The 21,120-nt window shown below is 45.6% G+C and overlaps 2 protein-coding genes and 1 long non-coding RNA gene across 3 annotated transcripts; all 3 read right to left on the bottom strand.

Moving 5' to 3' along the window:
- Positions 1-4,781: 4,781 nt before the first annotated feature.
- Positions 4,782-6,372, bottom strand: LOC125940489 (uncharacterized). The gene is made up of 2 exons (XR_007463685.1): positions 5,356-6,372; positions 4,782-4,928 (listed from the first exon to the last, which is right to left on the bottom strand). It is a non-coding gene; the product is annotated as an uncharacterized LOC125940489 (long non-coding RNA).
- Positions 6,373-9,868: 3,496 nt separating this feature from the next.
- LOC125941077 (tigger transposable element-derived protein 4-like) lies at positions 9,869-10,459 on the bottom strand. The gene has a single exon (XM_049658004.1). It carries the CDS (start codon positions 10,457-10,459, stop codon positions 9,869-9,871), a length of 591 nt encoding a protein of 196 aa, XP_049513961.1.
- Positions 10,460-10,517: 58 nt separating this feature from the next.
- LOC125941076 (tigger transposable element-derived protein 4-like) lies at positions 10,518-11,096 on the bottom strand. Its single transcript, XM_049658003.1, has one exon. The coding sequence runs from the start codon at positions 11,094-11,096 to the stop codon at positions 10,518-10,520; it is 579 nt and encodes a 192-aa protein (XP_049513960.1).
- Between the last annotated feature and the right edge of the window lie 10,024 nt (positions 11,097-21,120).

Below are 21,120 nucleotides of genomic sequence, written 5' to 3'. Positions count from 1 at the left end.
GTCCCTGCATTTCATGACCACTCATAAATGTCTACAAGGTCACAAAAAAATTCCTGCCCATCCAACGAGAAATATATGCAAGGACGAGCACGTACATCAATCTTCTGCAGCGTCTCCTGCTCTTGTTGCCTTGCCCTCTTTATATGTGCACTTTTAACTGTGCTGCTAGTAACATACACATGTGACAAGAGGAAAAATTCCTCTCCAGCTAGCCCTCTACACAAAATTATTCTTTTTGTTTTCATGTAGGTGCCATCTTGAAGTGCTACTGCAGTACAATCAATTTTGGTGTGCCTAGTATATTTTTCTGAGGCAATTACAGCCCCTCGGACCTTCAGTCTTTTGTACTCTACTGCAGTCTCACTACCCTGCAGGTATTTCGAATGAAAAGATTGATCAATAATCTCCGGCTTCCCCAAGGGAACAATGCTTTCTTCACCTGCTTCGGAAACTTTCTGAGCTATGAGTGACAGCGCATGGCTGCTTGCAAGTGCCTTCAAACAAATTAGGCTACTGTGCAAGAGTAGCCGTGTGGCAATCTGAATGGCCACACCATTTGATGATGTGACCAGCCTTAACAACTTGCCGATGTTATTCTCAAAAACAAAGCATGAATGTGTCCACAGAGGACCGAACAGAAGTACAAACTTTGGTATGTGCAGAAGTTGATGAACATTGTAAGTCATGGTACTTTTACCATAAAGAAATTGCACATTCACAACAAATTGTGTGAGCAGACGAGTGCTCTGGTCAACATCTGCCTTTGTAACGGAGTTTCTCAGTAGGAGAAAGACTCCTGCGACCAAGAGGCTCTAATGGTGTAGACATCTGCCGTCAAGCACATCTGCTAGGCACGGCATGCTGTGATACAGGAGCCAACACTGCCATTCAGAAGCTTTCCAATACTTCCGAGCCAGCAGTGCTCTTGGCCGCCGGTTAATGCACTCAGGCAACTTTAAAGACAGAATTCTCTTATCTACGATTGCCATTTTCGATGCCTTGCCACAGTAATACTCAGTGCCTGTTGCTGTAAGCCACAGGTCTGTTATCTGTCGCACAACACGCAGCATGACACTGCATATAGTCTGGGCACCAGGACCAAATAGGGCTAAAACCTGGCAAATTAATTAATGGTGATGGCCCCTTAACCCCATGTACAGTGGCTCCAGTGTTGCAGGCGTCTTAAGTGCCTCTTCATCTGTTCGGTCTGAAAAGGGTGTGGTGACACAGTATTTCACAGTACCTAGAAGAATGAGAAACACAAGGTATTAAAATGGCCCCTCCAAATGTGCAGCTAAACAGCTAAATTAGGCCAGCAGGGGCTTGCCTAAAGAAAAGTGCTCAGGAGGCTGCTGTGTGTGCCAAGAACAGAGATGTAAATATTGCCAAATAGTGTGGCAATATTATGCAGCCTAGTTCCAAAGTTATTATGTATATGGTTGTGTAAGTGCTTACTGCTGCTGCTGACACTGAACAAATACAAATAGCTGGTGAAAGGTTAATTACGACAGTTACATGCCAAAATTGCCCTCAGAGTGACTGTATAGCTCTAGAATTAGCTCTTTTCTAGAAATTTTACTAGAGTATGTTCTGTGGCTAATGAGTTTTTTAGGGAAATGTATACACAGCTAGGCCAAGCATTATTTCAGCGGAAGCCCATAAGGTGGAGGAAGGTTCATGAAACGGAAAAATTGTCATCCACCTAGTTTGTAGCGAAAAACTTGCAAAGGAAACCTACACAGGTTTCATAAATGTGGTGGGTGTGTAGTTAACAGCAACCAGGCCTGAAGCTTCCTTGCCAAACTATGGGCCAATATGGTGTGCAAAATTTGCAGGCACATGTCAATTAATGGCTACATGCACATCATAAAACACTAAATATAAAAGTAAACTTATTTTTCCTTCCACTGCATTTATTGATACACGCTGCTGCTATTTTAAAAGACACCATCATCATTTACCTCTGGGTGGTAGCACCAGCGGCATCCATAGTAAGCCGTTGAACTGAACCCTGTGCTGCATTGCAGCCCTGGCTGGGGAATCGGCACAACAGATGCAGAACACCTGCAAGATAGAAAGTGAAGTAGCAGTAAATGCATTGACACATATGTCGCTCAGCTATCTAATGAATAGGCATTTACCTTTGATTTTACTATGGTGTTGGCAAACGTCCTTGTCAGTCCAGTTTTGTTCAGCTCCTGCAGCTGCCTCACGAAGGCTTGGAGTGCACGAGTCATGTCCGGGTGCTCTTTGCCATACCAAAGTACCTGTGTCATGATGTTGTTCCAGCACAATCGTGGCGGCAGCTCATTCAAAGCAAGCTGCACTGGCCATATGCTGTAATTGGACGAGTTGAAGACAGGGCTTCCGTCAGAATTTAGGGTCAAAGTTAAATCAGTCCCGTAAATTCTTTGACGCATCTTGTAATCATTGTAATTGACATCGGTGATGTCGCTCATCACGCTCTCATTGTGGTGCTTCCAAGTGAGCGAGCTCATTACAGCAGAGCCAACTGTCTTGCTTGATAGGATGGAGGTAAGTTACTTCTTAATGGGGAGACTTATAAAAAAGCTTCCATCACGCTTAAGGCCACTATCCGAGTATTGCGTATGACAACTATCACACAATTTGGAGACGTTTCCTCTCGTCCAGGGTACCTTTCGTGTCTGCAAGGTGCAACCTGCAGTGTGAATAGTAAAAATGAAATACGACATCGTCCATATCTACACCACAAACCTTTTGGAAAGGTACTTGCTTTCAGGAAACGCTTTTTTTTTTTCAATGAGGTTGTTGACCAACTTTTGAATTTCCTCAATTGCTGTCCATGATAGGCCAAGTCCTCGACATTAAAAGAATCACTTGGCAGGTCATAATTGCCGCTTGAACCCTCGTCTTCCTGGATGAACAACGATGTGCCACACGGGGATGTCATGCGTTCACTACCTTCACTGGAGTTGCTGAAATAATCATCACTTATCCGTGACCTCCAAGTTGTCGCAACTTCTTTCGGAATGCTGCCGTAAACTTTCATTGTCAGCGTTGCTGCACAGCGGTTGCGGTGAATGTGCGCTGGCAGGCCTCTGATTGCTTTCACTTGCTGTCCGACGACGCGTTGCTTGTGAACTACCGTCGGCAGATCTTGTAAGATGCCACTTTGTGGCCCGCAGTATGGTGGCAGTGGACCCAGAATCCAGGTAGGCTTTCCGCCTTTTCTGCGGCGCCATGCAGACGTGTGAGTAGGTGCCGTTGTCAGAGGAGTATATTTTATCGACTACCAAGAACACAGACTTCAATATCTAGCGGGACGAACGCAAACTCCAACTCCACCGCAACACAAGCGAGCTCCTATGCCTTGTCGTACTTCGCCGCTGGCTAGAGGGGATGATGATGATGGCAGCTCTGCATTCGGGCTGCTTTTTTCTTTTCTTCTAACCTTGTAACGATCGCCCTCCTTTTTTTTAATTCTAGAAAATGCGTAGTAAAATTTTAAAAGATATTTAAGCCACATATCTGCATGCAAGAAAATTTACGGCAATTTGTGCTGTTGTGCTGACCAGTGCGGACTACTTTTTTTTTTGCTTTACGGTCTTCCATGTTGTGTATACACCACGTGCTTTTTTGTAGCGTGGCGTTTGGCTTGAATTACGGCACATAGTAGTCTCGGCTTTTTGTGTGTATGTGCAATATGTTTGCGCTTGTACGATTTATCGATGATGACATGGACAAGCGCCAATATGTCATTCCTGTTCATGACATCGAGGAGTTTGATCCAGTGGATGAGAACGATTTCAACAATAAGAGTGCATACCGAGCCAAGTGGGACGATCCCGACAATGACATCAACGATGGGACGTACACAATTCAGATCTTAAGACTTGCTGGTGAGTACCCACACGTGCTGACTTTTGTATGAATTTGCCATAGCGGTCCATATTTTTCCTTTTGTTTTTACTTGCGTGGAATGACAAGAGAAATAATTAGCTCCGGGGCTCCTATCGATTTACCATGGGAAACCAGAAATCGTTTTTCTCAGCAACCAGCTGGTGCACCGAATTTCATGAGGTTTGATGCATTTTAAAGAAAGGTTAAAATGTAGTGCTTGTTGGAAGTGGATTTCTTTATGGATTTGTCTATTTAGGCCGTCAAATTTTTACAAAAATTCTTAAAAGCACAAAATTTTGAAAAACAATACTATAATTTACAACTCTATAACTCAGCAATGAAAAATATATCACAATTCTAGCTATAAAGTGAACGTAATAAGCATCTAAGGTGGACAGAAGCGATATATACTCCACTCCCCTCTGAAACCTTTCATTGCTTTGAGTAATGATTTTTAACATCTATGTAAACATTGTGACCAATTCACGTAAGCTAGCTGTAACTATATATATGAAGTTTGTCCGCTTTAGATGCTTTAATAATAGATGCAGTTTACAGATATGCAACATCTGTTTTGATGCTGATCGAGTTGTGCAATTTGTAAACTTCGTGCGTCTATTTCAATCTTACAAATTTTGAACAATTTTTTAAGACATTCAAGGCCCTCCCTAGCAAAAATTCTAATACAAAAACTAATAGCCTATTAGGTTATTGACACTAATACAGTCTATTAGGTCTATTAGTGTATTAGTCTAATAGATATTGGTGTATTAGTCTAATAGGCCTATTAGTCTAGTAGGTCTATTAGTGTATTAGTCTAATAGGCCTATTAGTGTTAGTCTAATAAGTCTATTGCTGTGAAAGAAAATGTTGCAATGCACCAGATAACGAAAAACAGGTAAAATTTCTAGAAGCATTTATTAGCACAGCATATCTTTTTACAGATTCCTCTTTCGAGATCTTCGTCAGGTCAGCAATCTTGATTGAGAGAGCTTTTCGTTGACTTCGACCAGAGGACGTCCTTTTGATGAAGTGGTTAAAAAAACCTGGGTACAAAAATACACACATATAGAAACAGTTGAAAGCAGGGGTGCTAGTTCTACCACGAAATGTTTAAGCTGGCAATATTTGCTTCCAAATTAGAATAAATGCGGCTCGGCAATATTTTAGGACATTTGATATATGCTAGCTCAAAATATTTATAACAAACAATGACGTTACCTGACGTGACAGGACAATTACAAAGCACACAAAATCAACATAAGATCTGTGTTCCATCGAAACTGTAGACAGATATAAGGAACTCTAGACAGAAATCTTGCACAGCGTTGTCGGAAACAGGCATGTTATTGCTGCAACGCACACAGCTATCGGCCCCACAGCACTGTACTTACGTCCACCGTCAGGATTTTAAAAAAAAGAAGAAAACGCTTCATACTGTACTACAGAGGCATAAATAAGAAGTATAATTACCTCGAAATGGCAAATCGGCGCCGGGGAAAACGCTGCACATCGATGCACGCTGATAGATCCACAAAGCCGCGAAGGACAGGGGTAAAACAGTTGCCTTGCGTTGTTTTGAAGTATTAACAGCATCCATAGATAAAACTATCCAAATATATTACTGCACGAATAAGATTGCACAGGCGCTAACACCACGGGTTCCTTAAAAACACATCGTTCATTCACTAACACGCACGCCTCGCGTGACGCCTTGCCTTGACATGGCGGCCGCCATTGCACACGTGCTGTGCGTAACTACGGCTGACTACGGTCGCAGTTTTATATCCTTCCCAACCGCCGTGTTCCCTTCTCTGCGATATTGCTCTTTGATGTCAATAAATATTACGGCCTTTTATATGCGATATCAAGTCAGTAATTTAGGTTAAAAGTTTTTACATTTACTTTTTGCGCACTTCAACAGAAAATACGACACTAACGAAACTTCAGCCGCAAACAATTATGGTTGCACCGTCATTCGTAAGCTGACCGGGCAGCGCTTCTGCCTTGCAGATTACAGCTGGTAATTCGTTTCTTTTTTTTTTTTTTCTTTTTTTTTTTTCATGGGGAAGTATTCGCTGTGCTGTAAACACTAGCTGTTTCCTCAACGACTCATCGCGATGAGGTTCAGTGAAGCAAAATTGGCAAGACCATGTTGCCGCACGTCGCTTTTGTGTATGTCGCCGAGAGATGGCCAGTTTCGCTAGCTTAGTGCGCTGAAACTAATGCAAACGTGCGAACGCAGTCTGCTGCACATTTGTACAGCAGGCCTGATTTTTAATTATTCAGTGATTAAATAGAAACACCTCTCCATGCAAGCAAGGGGTCCGCTAGTCTATTTTTTTCATCAACTTTCACCAGCAAACACGAGCTGTGGAATCCAGCAATACATGTTGTATCAGACCAGCAACAATCTGCATAAGACCAATAGGACCTATTAGTCTAACAGAGATACTAGTAGACACGCAACACTGTTTGCATAAGACTAATACAGGGCCTATTGGTCTTGCAGGTAAATCAGTACGACTAATAGAAATTTCTATTGGTCTAATACAAAACTGATACAACTAATACAAAACTGTATTAGACCAATAGAAACTTCTAATAAATTTTATTAGTCTAATACAAAACTAATACAACTAATACAAAACTGTATTAGACTTATACAAACTTCTATTAGAATTTTTACTAGGGCTAAATCGAAATTCCACTTCTAACAGTCACCAGAATTGAACTTTATGACTCAAATGCAACAAATTTCATTCAAATCGGACCAGTGGTTATCCCATAAAAGCATTTCCATGTTTTTACATGCATTTCAATGGGCGACGTCGAAGTTGGGCTTGAGCTAAAGCTTCCCTTATGCCGACAGGCATGCTTGCTTGCTATGCACAGTTGTAGCGCATACAGAAAAGCTAGATCGAGGCCATTAATCCCAAGCCGGATCGTAATTCTTGACCAAAATTGTCTGCATCCTGGCGCTTGCACAATAAGGTAGCCAATCACGACTGAAAAATTCAATCGGGAACAAAAGTGTGCCGTGTGACACATATTATGTTCGATTGGCACAAACGAGAAAGGAAAAAAATGCAGTATCACTAATTTACGAGGCTGCAGTGATGATTATTCAGGCAGTCGGTCCGTCACCTGCAGTACTAACGAATGTCAGCGTGACCTTTAGTATGAACAACCTGAATATGTCTGTTTTCGAAAAATATGCCGCAGTGCCACTGCAGAGCATGCCAAGGCAGTTTTACTTTAAAGCATCAGCATCAAGGAAAAAATATACCCAAATTGACAAACAATTTTGTTAAAGTTTTATTCTAAGGTGTCCTGGATATATGCCATATTTTGTGTTCTGTTACAGAAACTAAAGAAGATATGCAATGAAAAGTGCTCCTAAAACAGCCTGTCATCCCCCCTATAAGCCTTTCTGATGTTGAAAATGGCACAGATGATGAGATGACACAGAAAAGAAAGGTTTTGAGACATGTAGTTATGCCTTTTATGGACAACTTCTGTAGTGTCTAACTTCGCCAAATAGTGCTATATGTATGCACATGCATGTCACTTCTTGCAGGAGTCAAAGAAGAAGCTTGTGAATAGGGCTGCGTCAAAAAAAGCAGCAGTTTGAAGATGTGCTGAGTAACTATACAGCACATGCCCTACAGACCAATGATGCTGTTAGAAACAAGGCATCAGTTGTAAAGGTATGCAATCACATTTTGTTTTGAGCTTAAGTTGACAGTGTAACAAAATCTTCTAGGCTCATGTATCAGCTGGTGAGAGCAGCTGTGAGCCACAGAGACGCCAGGTTTCCTCACCCGTGGCATCCCAGCTTGCTAAGAAGGTAATAATTTCGTAATATACTTTTGTTACCCTCCTCATGCTTATCTTTTTTTTCCTACTTAAGAGAAAGAGGTCTGACACACCATGCACATCAGAATCGGATGATGGGTTGGTTCCCGAAAATGAGGTTCGAGCCGCCAGGAAAGAGGCTAGGTTTTGGAAGGCGCAGTATCACCTTCAGTGTCAACATAATGCGTCACTTAAAAGCCAACTGTCGTTTTTACAAGAGACGGTGAAAACACAGGTTCATGTAAGATGCATTTATTTGTTCTTGCTACTTTTCCTTTCTGCATGCTGTTCATTTTTAGTTAGTTGGGATTTGTGCATTAATATTTGCATTTATCTTTACCCTGCAGTTCAGCATTTGCTGGAAGAAATGTCAGAGACCAGAGGTGAGCACTTCATGTTTGAAACAAAGAAAATGATGGAACCCTTTAGCATATCATGGGGTTGCTTTGCCAGTCTTTTAGTTAGCATATGATGGCTAGCTTCTAGAAATGGCTGCGAGTAATATAATAGCATCTGCATGATGTCTTGCAGTTTTTTTAGTTCTAGAAAGTGCTATGAGTAATATACAGGGTGTCGCAGGTAACTCTAGCCAAGCTGTTCAAAGGGGCGGTGGGGGGGGTAAGGAAACAAGGTGCAAATTACAATTCTAAGTCCTATGGCGTTCGGTCATCAGACCTCTGGCGACCGAACGCTGTAGGTCTTATAAAGTGTATCTTGCACCACGTTTCCTTAATTTTTGTTTTCTTTTTCTCGTTAAACAGCTTAGCTTAAGTTAGCAGGGACACCCTGTATATTAGCATCTGCACAATGTTTTGCAGTTCTTTATTTTTCTCAAAGCTGCGTTACTGCCTGAAGTTTTTGCTTGAAGGCTGTATCATTCACCATTTTAATTTAATCATATGTCATTCTTATGGTACCTTTTTTAGGTAATTGCCAGGAACTATACGTGTGAAGTTTTTATTGCAGTACAATGCAACTGTGAACTTGTGCGACTCAGAACAGTGTCGGTGGACTGTCCATTTCAGCATGCACTGATTGGATAGAAGTCGGAGTCAGAGGACAGCCACCATTCGTCAGCACCGGCACTCGAGCTCTATCCAATCAGCAAGCGCTGAAATGGGCAGTCCACTTTGTGAACACTTGCAGAATAGCCCCCCTGGCTCACATTGGCTTATGATCTAATAATCAAATCGTCTCTAGCCAAAATATGCTGTCACTACTTGTGTGTTAAACTGGTAACTGTAAATCTTAGGCAGCTGTTTGAGGTACAGTGATGCCTCGCATTTTGCTTTAAGTGGACAAAGGCGTAGCTGGGCTTTTGGGAGAGCAGCCGGTGGACATGGCCAGAAGCACAACAAGCAGTGGGCCCCAGCATGTTCAAGGTAGGAATGTTGCATTTTATATTGCAGAATGCAGTTGGTGGGAACCAACAGTGCAGTTTCCACTGCACATGAATCTGTGAACTTACTCAAATTCATAGTGGCTGTATGTTGCATAGTGTACATTGGTTAAGGAATATTTGCTTGTGATGTCTTTTCCATTAAATTGTTAGCTGTATAAATGTTCAGCATCTGTCCAAAGTTCAGTACAGTGAACTCCCGTTAAGACGAACTCGAAGGGACCGCGAAAATTTGTTCGTTTTATCAGAAGTTCGTCTCAACCGAAGTGGCCTCGAAAAAATAAATGGCAACATAACCACATGCACCTAAACATCCTACTTCAACACAGTAAATGAAGGAGACTTACAACGGGAGAAAATAACAAAAAACATTTATTCGCGCTCACCTTACTGAAAACCACCCTCAATTTGAACTATTGCTGGGCTTCAGCCAGTCCGTGATGGTTGCTTGCCGCTTCGTGGCAAATTGGCGAGCAGACACAAACGATGCCATTTCCCCTAAGGACTTTAAAAATCCTTCTGTACCCTCGTGCTGCTGAAAAAAAATCACCAGCGAGTTCAAGTAGGCATCTGCTGCCTCGCAGGACACAGGCACGGGCCTTGGATTAGCATCGTCCTCGTCGTCATCAGAGCAGCCTTCAGAAGACACCTCAAGCACTTCTTCGATGATGGAGTCAATTGTGTCCGCCCTACACGTTTCCACATCCTCGTCGACGCTGACGTAGGTGCTCATGTCCACGACGACGCCTTGGTCCCTAGTGAAGAAAGCAATGCAGCCTCCTCCTCGTTGTCACTGCCGCAATCCTCGGTTGGACTGTCAGGTGCGCTGTCATCGTCTGGAGCGACAAATCCCGCATGGCGGAATGAATTCGCAATTGTCGCTTCAGTTACTTGGCTCCATGCATTGCTCAGCAAATGCACAGCAGCCAGAAGGTCCACCACGTACTGCTTATTGCTCTCCAAGCAGAGCAACATCCTTTGGAGAAGTGATCGGCGGTAGTGCCTCTTGAGACTGCTGATCACTCCCTGGTCCATGGGCTGGAGCTTCGCCGTTGTATTCGCGGGCAGAAACTCCACACGAATGGCTTCAAGTCCGGCGACTTGCCCATGACCAGGGCAGTTGTCGACAAGAAACAGGACACGCCTTTTTTCTTTTACGAAACGGCGGTCCATATCCCGCAGCCACTGCTCAAACAGTGACCGAGTCATCCACGACTTGGCGTTGGCCGTGTACGTCACCGGAAGCGTTTTGATATTCTTGAAGCAACGCGACTTCGACTTGCCAATAACAAAAAGCTTCAGTTTGTCAGTTCCGGTCATGTTGGCGCCAACGAGGACGGTAATCCTGACTTTGCTGTGCTTGCCCCCTGTGCAGCTGTCACCAGCAAGGGCCGAGCGTCTTCTGCGGGAGCATCTGATAAAAAACGGCAGTCTCGTCCACGTTGTAGATGTCCCTGGGGTTATATTCCCGTAGAAGATCCTTGAGCTTCGTTAGCCTCCAGTCGTTGCATGTCGCTTCATCAACGGCGGCGGACTCACCGACGATCGACCGAAAAACCAGCCCGTGCCTTTTGCGGAAACGGTCAAGCCACCCGTCACTACACGAGAATTTTAAGTTCATCCGGAGGGCAACTTCTTCTGCCTTTGCTTTCAGTACAACACCGTTGACAGGCAGATTTGCACTTCTAGCTCGCTGGATCCAAGCCAGGAGAACATCTTCTAAATCCTTGTTTGCCGCAGTCCGCATCTTCTTCCGTTTCGGCGCAAACTCGCCATCGTTGAACGCGGCGGTTACTCGTGCCTCGTTCTTAATGATTCCTGCCAACGTGCTCTTTGCAATTCCATACTTCCGTGCAATCTCAGTTTTCGAGGCTTTGCCGGCTTTTACATCAGACAATATCTCGGCCTTCTTTGCAAGCGTGATGGGCTTGCGCTGAACACTTGCCCTAGCAGACATACTAGCCCTTGCAACGAGGCAAAGAAAAGAAAGCGTGCGAGCGAGACACAGTTCGCAGCCGATCACTGTCGAGGCAACAAAGAGAATGAGGGAACGAAGGACGGGACGCGGCGGTGGCGCGGTGCGGTGGCCGCGGTGGTCACGTGGTCCGCGCGTTGTAGAGAGAGTCCACATGCTCATGTAGACAGCAGTCACTCCGCTTTTTTTTTTTTTGCCTTGTTTTTCTCCTTTCCTCCTCTCGCGGTTTTTCTCTCTGCCCGCGATGTGCGACGCGCGCACGCCTTCGAGCGAAGCATGCGGATCGCGGCAACGACGACTCCAAACCGGTTGGCCCGGTGGAGATTCCCCCTCGCTCTCTCTCTTGGCTCCTTTTGTTGTGGTTTTGTTTGCTTTACTGCTGGCTCCGCATTCCCATGCGCGGGTGCTTTTTCTCGCTTCTCTCGCGTGCCGTTCTGTCAGGGGAAGTTCCTTTTGTTATTTTCCCTTTCCCGCTTGTCGCATGAATGCCCTACCAAGCCTGCGCAGGGTCGCGAGGCGGCGGCGGTCAGTTTGAAAGTTCGTCTTAACCGAAGAGTGCGTCTGAGATGGTTCTTCTTAAGCGCATTTTTTTTGCATTGAGTCTATGAAAAACCAAACAATCGATCCTATGTTTGTCATAAGCGAGAATTCTTCTTAACCGAGTTCGTCTTAACGAGAGTTCACTGTAATATCATAAATTTTACTTTATATACTCTAACGCAGGCATGGCTCCAAATCATGATGTGTAATGTCCTCCAGCTTGGTTTCAGCTTTAATGTGGTTGAGTGATCACCAGATAATAATTCATAAGTCCCTATGCTTCACGGTATAGGAAGCATATCTGCAGTATTGGCGGAGATTCATTCTGAACAAAGTGTGTCTGCTTGACCAGAGGCTGTGGTAATGCCACGCTTTCACTCCATGTAGTGCCCACTTGCACTCAGTTCATTGGGTATTTGGTCTAATTGCCTTTTTCTGTATAGATGATGGAGCACATGGCCTTGCGGAATTTTCCCCCACTCCTGATGGCCGTGTAAGTAGGATTGTAATGTGTATGGGTAGAGCTTGCTTGCAAACATTTACATCAAATATTTTGCATTGCTTTGTTTAGTTCCATCTCTGCAAGGGGGTGAAAGTCACAGCAGACCAGGTGGCAAAGATTTTGAAAAACAAGAAGGCCACGATTGTCATACGCGATACATCCCAAGCAATTTGGGGTCTTGAGGCATTGGCCCTAAGGACAGTGAGTGGCCGATCAGTGCCTGGTGAGACAACAAAGCAGCTCACACCTGCCAAAGTTCAAGTTGTGCAAGGTGGGCTTGTTGTTTAACTGTTCCATTTCTTAATGTACATAGCATATTTTTTTCTAATCTTGTATTTTTCGTCTAAAGAATGCCTGGCCTACTGGGGCAGAATGAACAACCAGGACATTACAGTGGCTGCCCATGGAGTGCTGAGGGTCTTAAGTGAAAAGATTCAAGATGTAAAAAAGAAGCTCAAGCTCGGTAAAGAGTAGTCTCCGAGCCAGAGGCTGTGGTAATGCCACGCTTTCACTCCATGTAGTGCCCACTTGCACTCAGTTCATTGGGTATTTGGTCTAATTGCCTTTTTCTGTATAGATGATGGAGCACATGGCCTGGCGGAATTTTCCCCCACTCCTGATGGCCGTGTAAGTAGGATTGTAATGTGTATGGGTAGAGCTTGCTTGCAAACATTTACATAAAATATTTTGCATTGCTTTGCTTAGTTCCATCTCTGCAAGGGGGTGAAAGTCACAGCAGGCCAGGCGGCAAAGATTTTGAAAAACAAGAATGCCATGATTGTCATATGCGATACAGCCCAAGCAATTTGGGGTCTTGAGGCATTGGCCCTAAGGACAGTGAGTGGCCGATCAGTGCCTGGTGAGACGACAAAGCAGCTCACATCTGCCAAAGTTCAAGTTGTGCAAGGTGGGCTTGTTGTTTAACTATTCCATTTCTTAATGCACATGGCATATTTTTTTCTAATCTCGTATTTTTCTTCTAAAGAATGCCTGGCCTACTGGGGCAGAACGAACAACCAGGACATTACAGTGGCTGCCCATGGAGTGCTGAGGGTCTTAAGTGAAAAGATTCAAGATGTAAAAAAGAAGCTCGAGCTCGGCAAGGAGTAGTCTCCGAGGAGTGTAGCCTTTGCTGGCAATAAAGTCTCTTCTGAAACCTTGCCTCATTATTGCATGAAGAAGTGCACGTTTTTGACTGGGAACAGCATGTTTCTTGTTTGAAATGCTCCCGACATCAAACCGGAATGGCTTCTAGTTCTGGCTGGAACGGTTTCCATTTCCGGCTGGATTGGCATTCATTTCTGGCTGGATTGGCTTCCATTTCCAGCCAGAACGGCTTCCATTTCCTGCTGGAACGGTTCCCATTTCCAGCCAGAACGGCTCCCATTTCCAGCTGGATCCAGCTGGAATCGATTTCCTGTCTAATATTCCAGCCGGGACTGGAAATGCTTTTCACTTGGTCTGTGTGTTTTGCAACACAGATGCGCAGAGCTGTCTCCATGCATTTTTGGACATGGTGCATACAGTCTTCTTTTTCAATTGGGATATACCCATAGACTTTGTTCCCTTGCAATGCGAGATAACTGCGGCTGTCCCCGTCACAAAGGACTGTGGTGTATGGCAGATTGTACTGCTCTAAAGATCTGAGGAGGATCAAGGCTGCCTCTACCTCCCCAGCCTTCTTATTAGAGTTCTTTTGACATGTGACCATCCTTCCATGCTCCATAACCAGGGTCACTCTGTTTTGGGCCCGACTCACAACCAGCACAGAAGTTGCTCATAACTACAAAGTCTAACACAAGTGCGCAAAACAACTATTACGGTGCCAACACCAACGTGTGATGAATGACCGTGGGTCATCCATGACCCATTGTCACATGTAAGAGGCCGCCTGTGGCGAGAAAAGAAGAGGACAATATGAACGGAGCGTTCCGAGCGCACGAGGTGCGTGACCCGAGGTGTGGTCGAGGCAGAAGTGAGGCTGAGCTGTCATTATCGACGTGGCTTTGGGCTGAGAAGGTCACATCGTCAGCTACGCTCTGGCGACAGGAGACTTGGAGGTGTGGCTGAGTCCGTGACGCGGGCAGTCCGAGGTGCAGCCGTCGACCTCGAAGATGTTCGAGCGAGGCTCCGTGGACCAGCTGCAGTACCACACGGCATGGCCGGGCACTCCAGATAGGATCCCCCTTCTGTGGCAGACCAGCGCGTTCGATGATCTCCGAAACGCCACGTCGGCACTCCGGAAAGGAGCTGGACGGAAGCGGCGGCCGAGCACATCGCTAGGCCTAACCCGTCGAGCCTCCCTGCCACGTCGGCATAAGCGACTGGGTTACAGGCGTCTACCAAGGCGACGACATCGTCAAGATCGTCGGGAACCACGACTCCGAAAAGGACGTGACTTGGACGAACAGAGCCCCATGAGTCAGCGTCAAGAAACGCGAGGACGATCCATTCTTGTAACGAGATAGCAGTAGGCCAGAGTTGCCAGATTTTCGTGGAGCAAACGTCCAGAATTAGTGTAAGCGGAAGTAAGGACATGTTTAGTGTTTATTAAGGATTAGGTTGTATTTTTGTTAGCCTTTATTTGTTCAGTGTGTTCTAGTTCGAGTGAGGTTTTAGTTTGAGATTTTTGGTTTTGAGTGCTATTAGAGTCTGCTTGCTGTGTTGCCATGCGTTTCCCAATCTCATCTCTATTAACACCTGCACGCCTCCGAGATCGGTGACAAAAACATCACACCCATCATAGGACACCGTGATGTCCCCAGGGTGGCTCACGTCCAGCTCGGCGTAAAGTTAGTGAACCGACCGCGCGCAGTCGATCGTCAGGTTACGCGCCACGCGATTAGCCGCGGGCGTCAACTTTGTCTTCACGTAGCGTTGCCACATTTTCGCATGGAGAGCATGATGGCTACTGCCCCTCAACGAAAATACGTCATTAAGGGCCGTCTGTATATTCCCGGTTGCCTGCATGGCACGCGCAGTCAGAATGTTGACAGTGAAGCGGTTCATTCTTTCATCACTACGTACGCGCAGCGAGCTCCATGCCGACAGTCTCTCCACAGTTCGCGCACGTCAAACACAACTTCATGGTGAGTCCGTACTCCCATTCGTCTTTGCTGATTTGAAGTTTACCGTTGCAAGTTGTGCACTTGGCAAGCAACAATAAAGTGTTCACCGCATTTAAACCTAATATTGTGGACGTCGTCCTATCAAGCGGGCGAACTGCGCCGTCCGTGCCGTAACACACTGTTCCATTTCCTCTCCATTGCTGGAGTGGACGACAACAGTTTTTCTTCTGCTTTCCTTTTTTCCTTGTCCAAGTCTGAGGGATGTCGATATCTTGTATCTTGTAACGCGATCGCTGCTCGAAGGGCCGGTAGCTGATGGTGTTGTCACGGTCTCCACGGCAGCCGATGCATATCGCTCATTAGGCCTACCTTGGTAGTATCGACTTCGTCGTTGCACACTGAGGATATGACGTCTTCAACGTTTTGCGGTGCCAGGCAGCGTTTGTCAAAGTTTTCATTAAGCGTCGGTTTCACTTTTCTCGCGCAAAACTTGTACCTCGTACAGAATTTCTGCTCCGGTTTTGACATTGCAATGTCAAAACAGCGCTGACACAGGCAAAATGGCGCATGTCAGTACGCGGCCCAAGGCGCGGAGCAGACGAAGATGTTCCACCAATCGGGTGGTGCCCTCAAGTCACGTGCGCCAAATAACGAATAGGAGGATACACTGGTACCTCTTTTTGCCACGCATTTTCTAAATGGCCAATGGCTGAATGAGACCCGATCTGGTGGGAATTTGAAGGAGAGAGACGTACGGCTCTTTTAAATGAGACCAAGATATATTGTCCGTGCTACTGTGCATGGAACCGCAGCTGCATGTTACAGAAAAATTGTCATTTCAGTGTCGATTGCGACTCAGATCCAGCTCTTACACATTGAATAAAACGTTATTGCGGCTAAAACACTGATCTTAAGTATAAAATTAGGTATATATGTGCGAAAATAGGAGTATCTTCGAAAATGCAATTAAAAAAACTATGCTTTCCACGATTTCTTCATCTCAATAAGCCGTGTCTCCCCTTAATCGCCAGACCGCAACCATTCAGAACTAGTCGCCAAGTAGCTACGAGTCCATGTTGGGATTGCTCTATTATACCCCTTCAAGAGACGGAGCGCTCGTACCCCGACAGAGCTTGACTCGCAACAAAGAGAGGCAGCCTGCTAATGGCACCGACGCAAAATGAAAACACATGCAAAGCGTCATTTCGTGCGCGTCTCCCGGGCGATGGCCCGAGGTGCCAATTATCGTTGGGTGTGCAAGGGTCTTCAGTGTGGCGGCACAGAATCTCAGTACTTTCAAATTATCAAGGGACTTTACAACCACTGGGTCCATGGCGCCACCTCGCGAGCATGGAGGTAAAACAATAAACTTGCTAACAAAAGACTTGCATCGTGCTGTTTTCGATAGACCCCGCCATTTTTAGCGAGTGCTCATGCATGCTTAATGCACACTAACGGTCGCTCTTCTCAGGCTGTATAATTTGAACCTGCTTGCCTCGAAAAGGGCACGAATATTGCACCACAAGAGCTCTCAATCCGTAATTCAAGTTTGCCCTAAACATGCATATCTGTGGATGCCTGCGAGCGAGTCAGACGGCCAGTGCTTGCTTTCTTTGGTGTGTTCATCCGTGCACGTATTTGCGTGTGTGTGCGAGTCATTCAGTATTTGTGTATGTGCGGCCAATCGATCAAAATACACATGGTGCGGGCTGTGCATCGTTAATCGAGCGGTCGTGATGCATGCATGTGAGTGAGTCATGGTCATGCATGTGAGCACTCGTTCTCGCAGTTGTTCTTGTTCGTCCAGCCATGTGTTCGTTCGGCCAATCCTGTTGATTTTGTATCTTTTTGTCCTTATACTTGGCGCGCCCTCCTTAAGCTCTCGCCGCGAAAGCACTCCGCTGTTTGCTCGACCTTTCAGTGGTTTATTACCCTAACGAATTTATACAAGTCCCCTTATCGAAATGTGGGTGCCAGCTTGAGGATTTCCTTATTTATTTAGAGTTAATCGCTCACAGTTATACATCTGTTCATTTTATATTTCATATAACAGTTTGTTTTATTCATCTTACATATTTGCATTATTTTCAATCAATATGTGCCACTGTTTGCTCTTGACTCCCGAACTTTTCACTTTGATAGTGTCGCAGCGGGTAAAGTCCCCTGCAGAATGCTTTACAATGGTTTACTCCCAGAGCATTGCGTTTCTCCATTAGCACCTTTGAGAGGACAAGCTGCTTTTGTTCATTGTGTAGATGGCCCCTGTGAGAAAAGAAGCTGCCACAGTGTCGGCGGGCACTTCAGAACAGCCAAATGCAAGCCAGGCTGCGCGCAACGTATTAATCCAGCGGGTTGGGGGCTACACCCGGAATCGCCTGTGGAAGCAAAACTACCAGAGCTGGTGGTCATGGAATAGAGAGTAAGACAGCATGGCTTCGCAAGCATGCAGCCACTATAAACCGCTGTCAAATGCGATAAATTCACTTTTTAAAGCGAAGCTTTCTTGCCGAATTCGAGGCACTTTTTTAAAGGTTTCTAGGCCTCTAACGCCGAACGCATCTAACGGGATTGTGGCGCCATCTATGAATGGTTCAGCGAATAAGTAGTTTACAAGTTTACTCCTTTCAAGCATAAATTTTCATGCAGTAATTACTAGAGGGCACTGTGTGGTTCTGGTGTCTATGGGAGCTGCAAGAAGGGCGATTCAGCCAGCATGTAGGAATGATCTCTAGTACATGGATTTGCCTAAACCTTGACCTTTTGGTTTCACACGACTTTGTACAAACTGATTAGTACGGCATTATAATAATGAAAACAACCATCAATCAAATTCTCCTGTGGCAGGGGGTCCTAACACGACCTCGAGCACACAAGCCTGATATTGAAACCATTACGCCACGGACGGGTGATTCCACGAGAGGTCAACAGAGGTAAAAAAATTCATATTTTAGATTCTATTGAATATTTTATATTTCATGGACATATCACTCGGTACCACAAAAGTGAACTTGGCTTCTTTGCCAAACGGATACTTGAGGAGGAAAAAATACCGAAATTCTTCAGTGTGGGGGCGCTATTTTCATGAACCGGGCATTCTCGCAAATTCACTACGATGTGAAATACTAAATATTGCCGCGACAAGAATACATTTCTTTTGTGTAAAATGCATACGTAATGAGGAGTCGGCTAGCATTGCTTGAGGCTTCTGTGCAAAACGAAAGTGTTTTAAAGATTTTAATCATTTTCCACACTTTTCAAAACCTGTTATAGGCTCCGTACAGTCGAGTTTACGGCTGCTCTGGCGCCATCTGCCACAGCGACGCGACAGTATTGGGAAGGTGGCTCCGTAGCTCGGCCAGCTCGATGCGTATTCTTTCCCGCGTACTACACTTCGTCTCGGCCACGGTTGAAGCCGTTTTGCTTTGTTCACCAGCCTCCCATATTTTTTTGGATATGTCTTGCGACGATGCAATGGCATGCGCTTCATCGGCAAGTGTCGAAATTGACGGAGGTGAAAAAAAAAAGGCAAGTGGAACCGGCGATACTGCTGCGTAAAGGACTCTCACAACCACGAAGGCCAGCCTGAGATGAAGTCCTACAGGTTTCCTGGCAATTGGTCTTACGAAATCGAACGGCGAAAGAAATTGATCGCAGCTGTGAGGAGAGTAAAGTAAGTCAGCTTCTTTCATATTTATGAGAAGGGCTTGTTTTGTAAATCGTGCTACACATGCGCGTTTCACAGCTCGTGTGACGCCAGCGGCCATGGCCAGCTGCTGAACGTGTAAAAGAAATTAGTCACGACTGCTGATTTGACAACTGCTTGCCGTCTCCTTAGCATTCGGTATGATCAGCAATGCACTGGCATGTGCGATGGGCAATATTTTACGTGAAGGAAGCCTATTTTGTGCTGGCGAGCGCTAATTCATAGACAATCCTCGTTTCCGCCGCTGGCGCTTATGAGGTGCAATTTCACATGGAGCGATTTTTGTTCTGATTTTTCTTCGATTCGTCCAACAATTCGAATCGAGTTAGTTTAGCTCACTCGACATGACTGTGCTGATGACAGCCTATGAGTGAGCGTGTAGCAGCACGCGGTCCAGATCGAGCTGTTTGACAATCAAAAATAACAGTGTGACATCAAATGATAGGCCGCGGCGTACAATGCGCCGAAGCGAAATGAGGCATGCATGGCCAACAGTGAGGCGTTGATTAAAATTGATCAACTACAACATTTTCAGGCTGCCAGTTTAGTGGCTTCAATTTTAATGTAACAGTAGGCTTTACTCTCATGAAGGATGATTTCGTATAGTTGTTTTCCCTGCTGGAAACGGCACTTCGCGTGAATGTCCACGCCGTCCATTTCTTTCACAGAGGTAACATGTGAAGCAGCGTAGAGCTTGTCTCCGCTGGTTAACGCTGCAGCATGAAAGTACTTGTCTGTTCCTTTAATAGGCCTGAACCCCGCAAAAACTATTTGTGACATCACAGAGGGCCACGCTTGCACTTTCATGCACACACACACAAAGAGAAAGGCGGTGGATCGCGGATACACGTGCGGCTATCGGAGACGTGTGTATACGTAGTTTCGAAATCTCGCAGTCTTCTCACCTTCCCAGTTTTGCGCTGCCCGCCACATGTGCCGCTGTAGCCTTTTGAAATTTGGTGGACTGTGAGACCTTAACCTGTTCCCCGCAGGGGCGTCTGTGTAAGCAGACGTTTGGTGTGTTGCGACACCACGGACCCGAACACATGGGGGTCGGACCCTCCCGCGTGTAGCCGTGCGCGGCTTAGCCGTGTCCGGGGAAAAGAGGATCCTGGGGGTTGAGCCGATGCCGGGTGTTTGGACCGTTATGGCCCCCCGGCGGAGGCAACACACCTCTTTGGCCTCCGCTTCACGTAGACGGCACCCCCGGACTGACCCACTCGGGGGAAATCGGTAGTTGCCTTTTCCTATCCTTCTCTCCAATCTTCGTCTTTCTCTCTCACTTTTAATCTTTCCTGTCTCCTCCTCTCTTCTATTTACTTCCACATTTCCTGGCGGCAAGGGTTAACCCTGTGTATTATATCCTACCTTGGGTATACATATATTAGGTTATAGTGGTGGTGTATAGCTGGCGTCGGCAGGTTTCTCCAAACCTGACGCGTCCCCTGGTTGGGCTCGGAGGTGGGTGGCTACCACCGCCGCCGAATATCCAAGAAACTTTATGGAATCATCATTCCCTCCCTTAACAGATCGCCGTCATAAAAGAGGGCGCACCGATGCATCATTTGAATTTACATTCAGAAGCAATGTCCCAACATTTGTAAAATACTATGTGATCCACAGTGTAGGAAACACTTCCGCGAGGAAGCTTTCCCCATTTTTGATGGCAAAGATTTTGACACAAAAACTCGGACCAGCCTACAAGGCTTCAAAGATGTCTAGTGGAGATATACTCCTTGAACTGAAAGAAAAACAACAAGTAGAGAAGCTTTTGGATGCCACCAGTATCGGTGATGTAGCAGTAACGATTTCACCCCATCGCTCACTAAACACGAGCCGGGGCGTGATCTCTGAGGAAGACTTCATGAATTTGAGTGATGAGGAACTCCTTGAGGGTTTCCAGGAGCAAGGCGTCACAAAAGTTCAGAGAATCGTCCTTCGACGAAACAACCACGAAATTCCCACAAAGCATGTCATTCTCACATTTGCTACCAGCATATTGCCCAGTTCCCTTGAGGCTGGCTACGTCAAGGTCAATGTCAGGCCATATATCCCCAATCCTAGACGATGCTTTAAATGCCAAAGGTTTGGCCTTGCTTCTCCTTCTTGCAGAGGCAAAGCAACATGTGCAAAATGCAGCTCAAACGATCATGAATCCGACAAATGTAATTCTTCTCCACAGTGCACAAACTG

Source organism: Dermacentor silvarum, chromosome 10, assembly GCF_013339745.2.
Source record: "Dermacentor silvarum isolate Dsil-2018 chromosome 10, BIME_Dsil_1.4, whole genome shotgun sequence".
NCBI classification, from domain to species: Eukaryota; Metazoa; Arthropoda; class Arachnida; order Ixodida; family Ixodidae; genus Dermacentor; species Dermacentor silvarum.
Note: the sequence above shows the minus strand (reverse complement) of the source record. Positions and strands in the feature narration are given on the sequence as shown.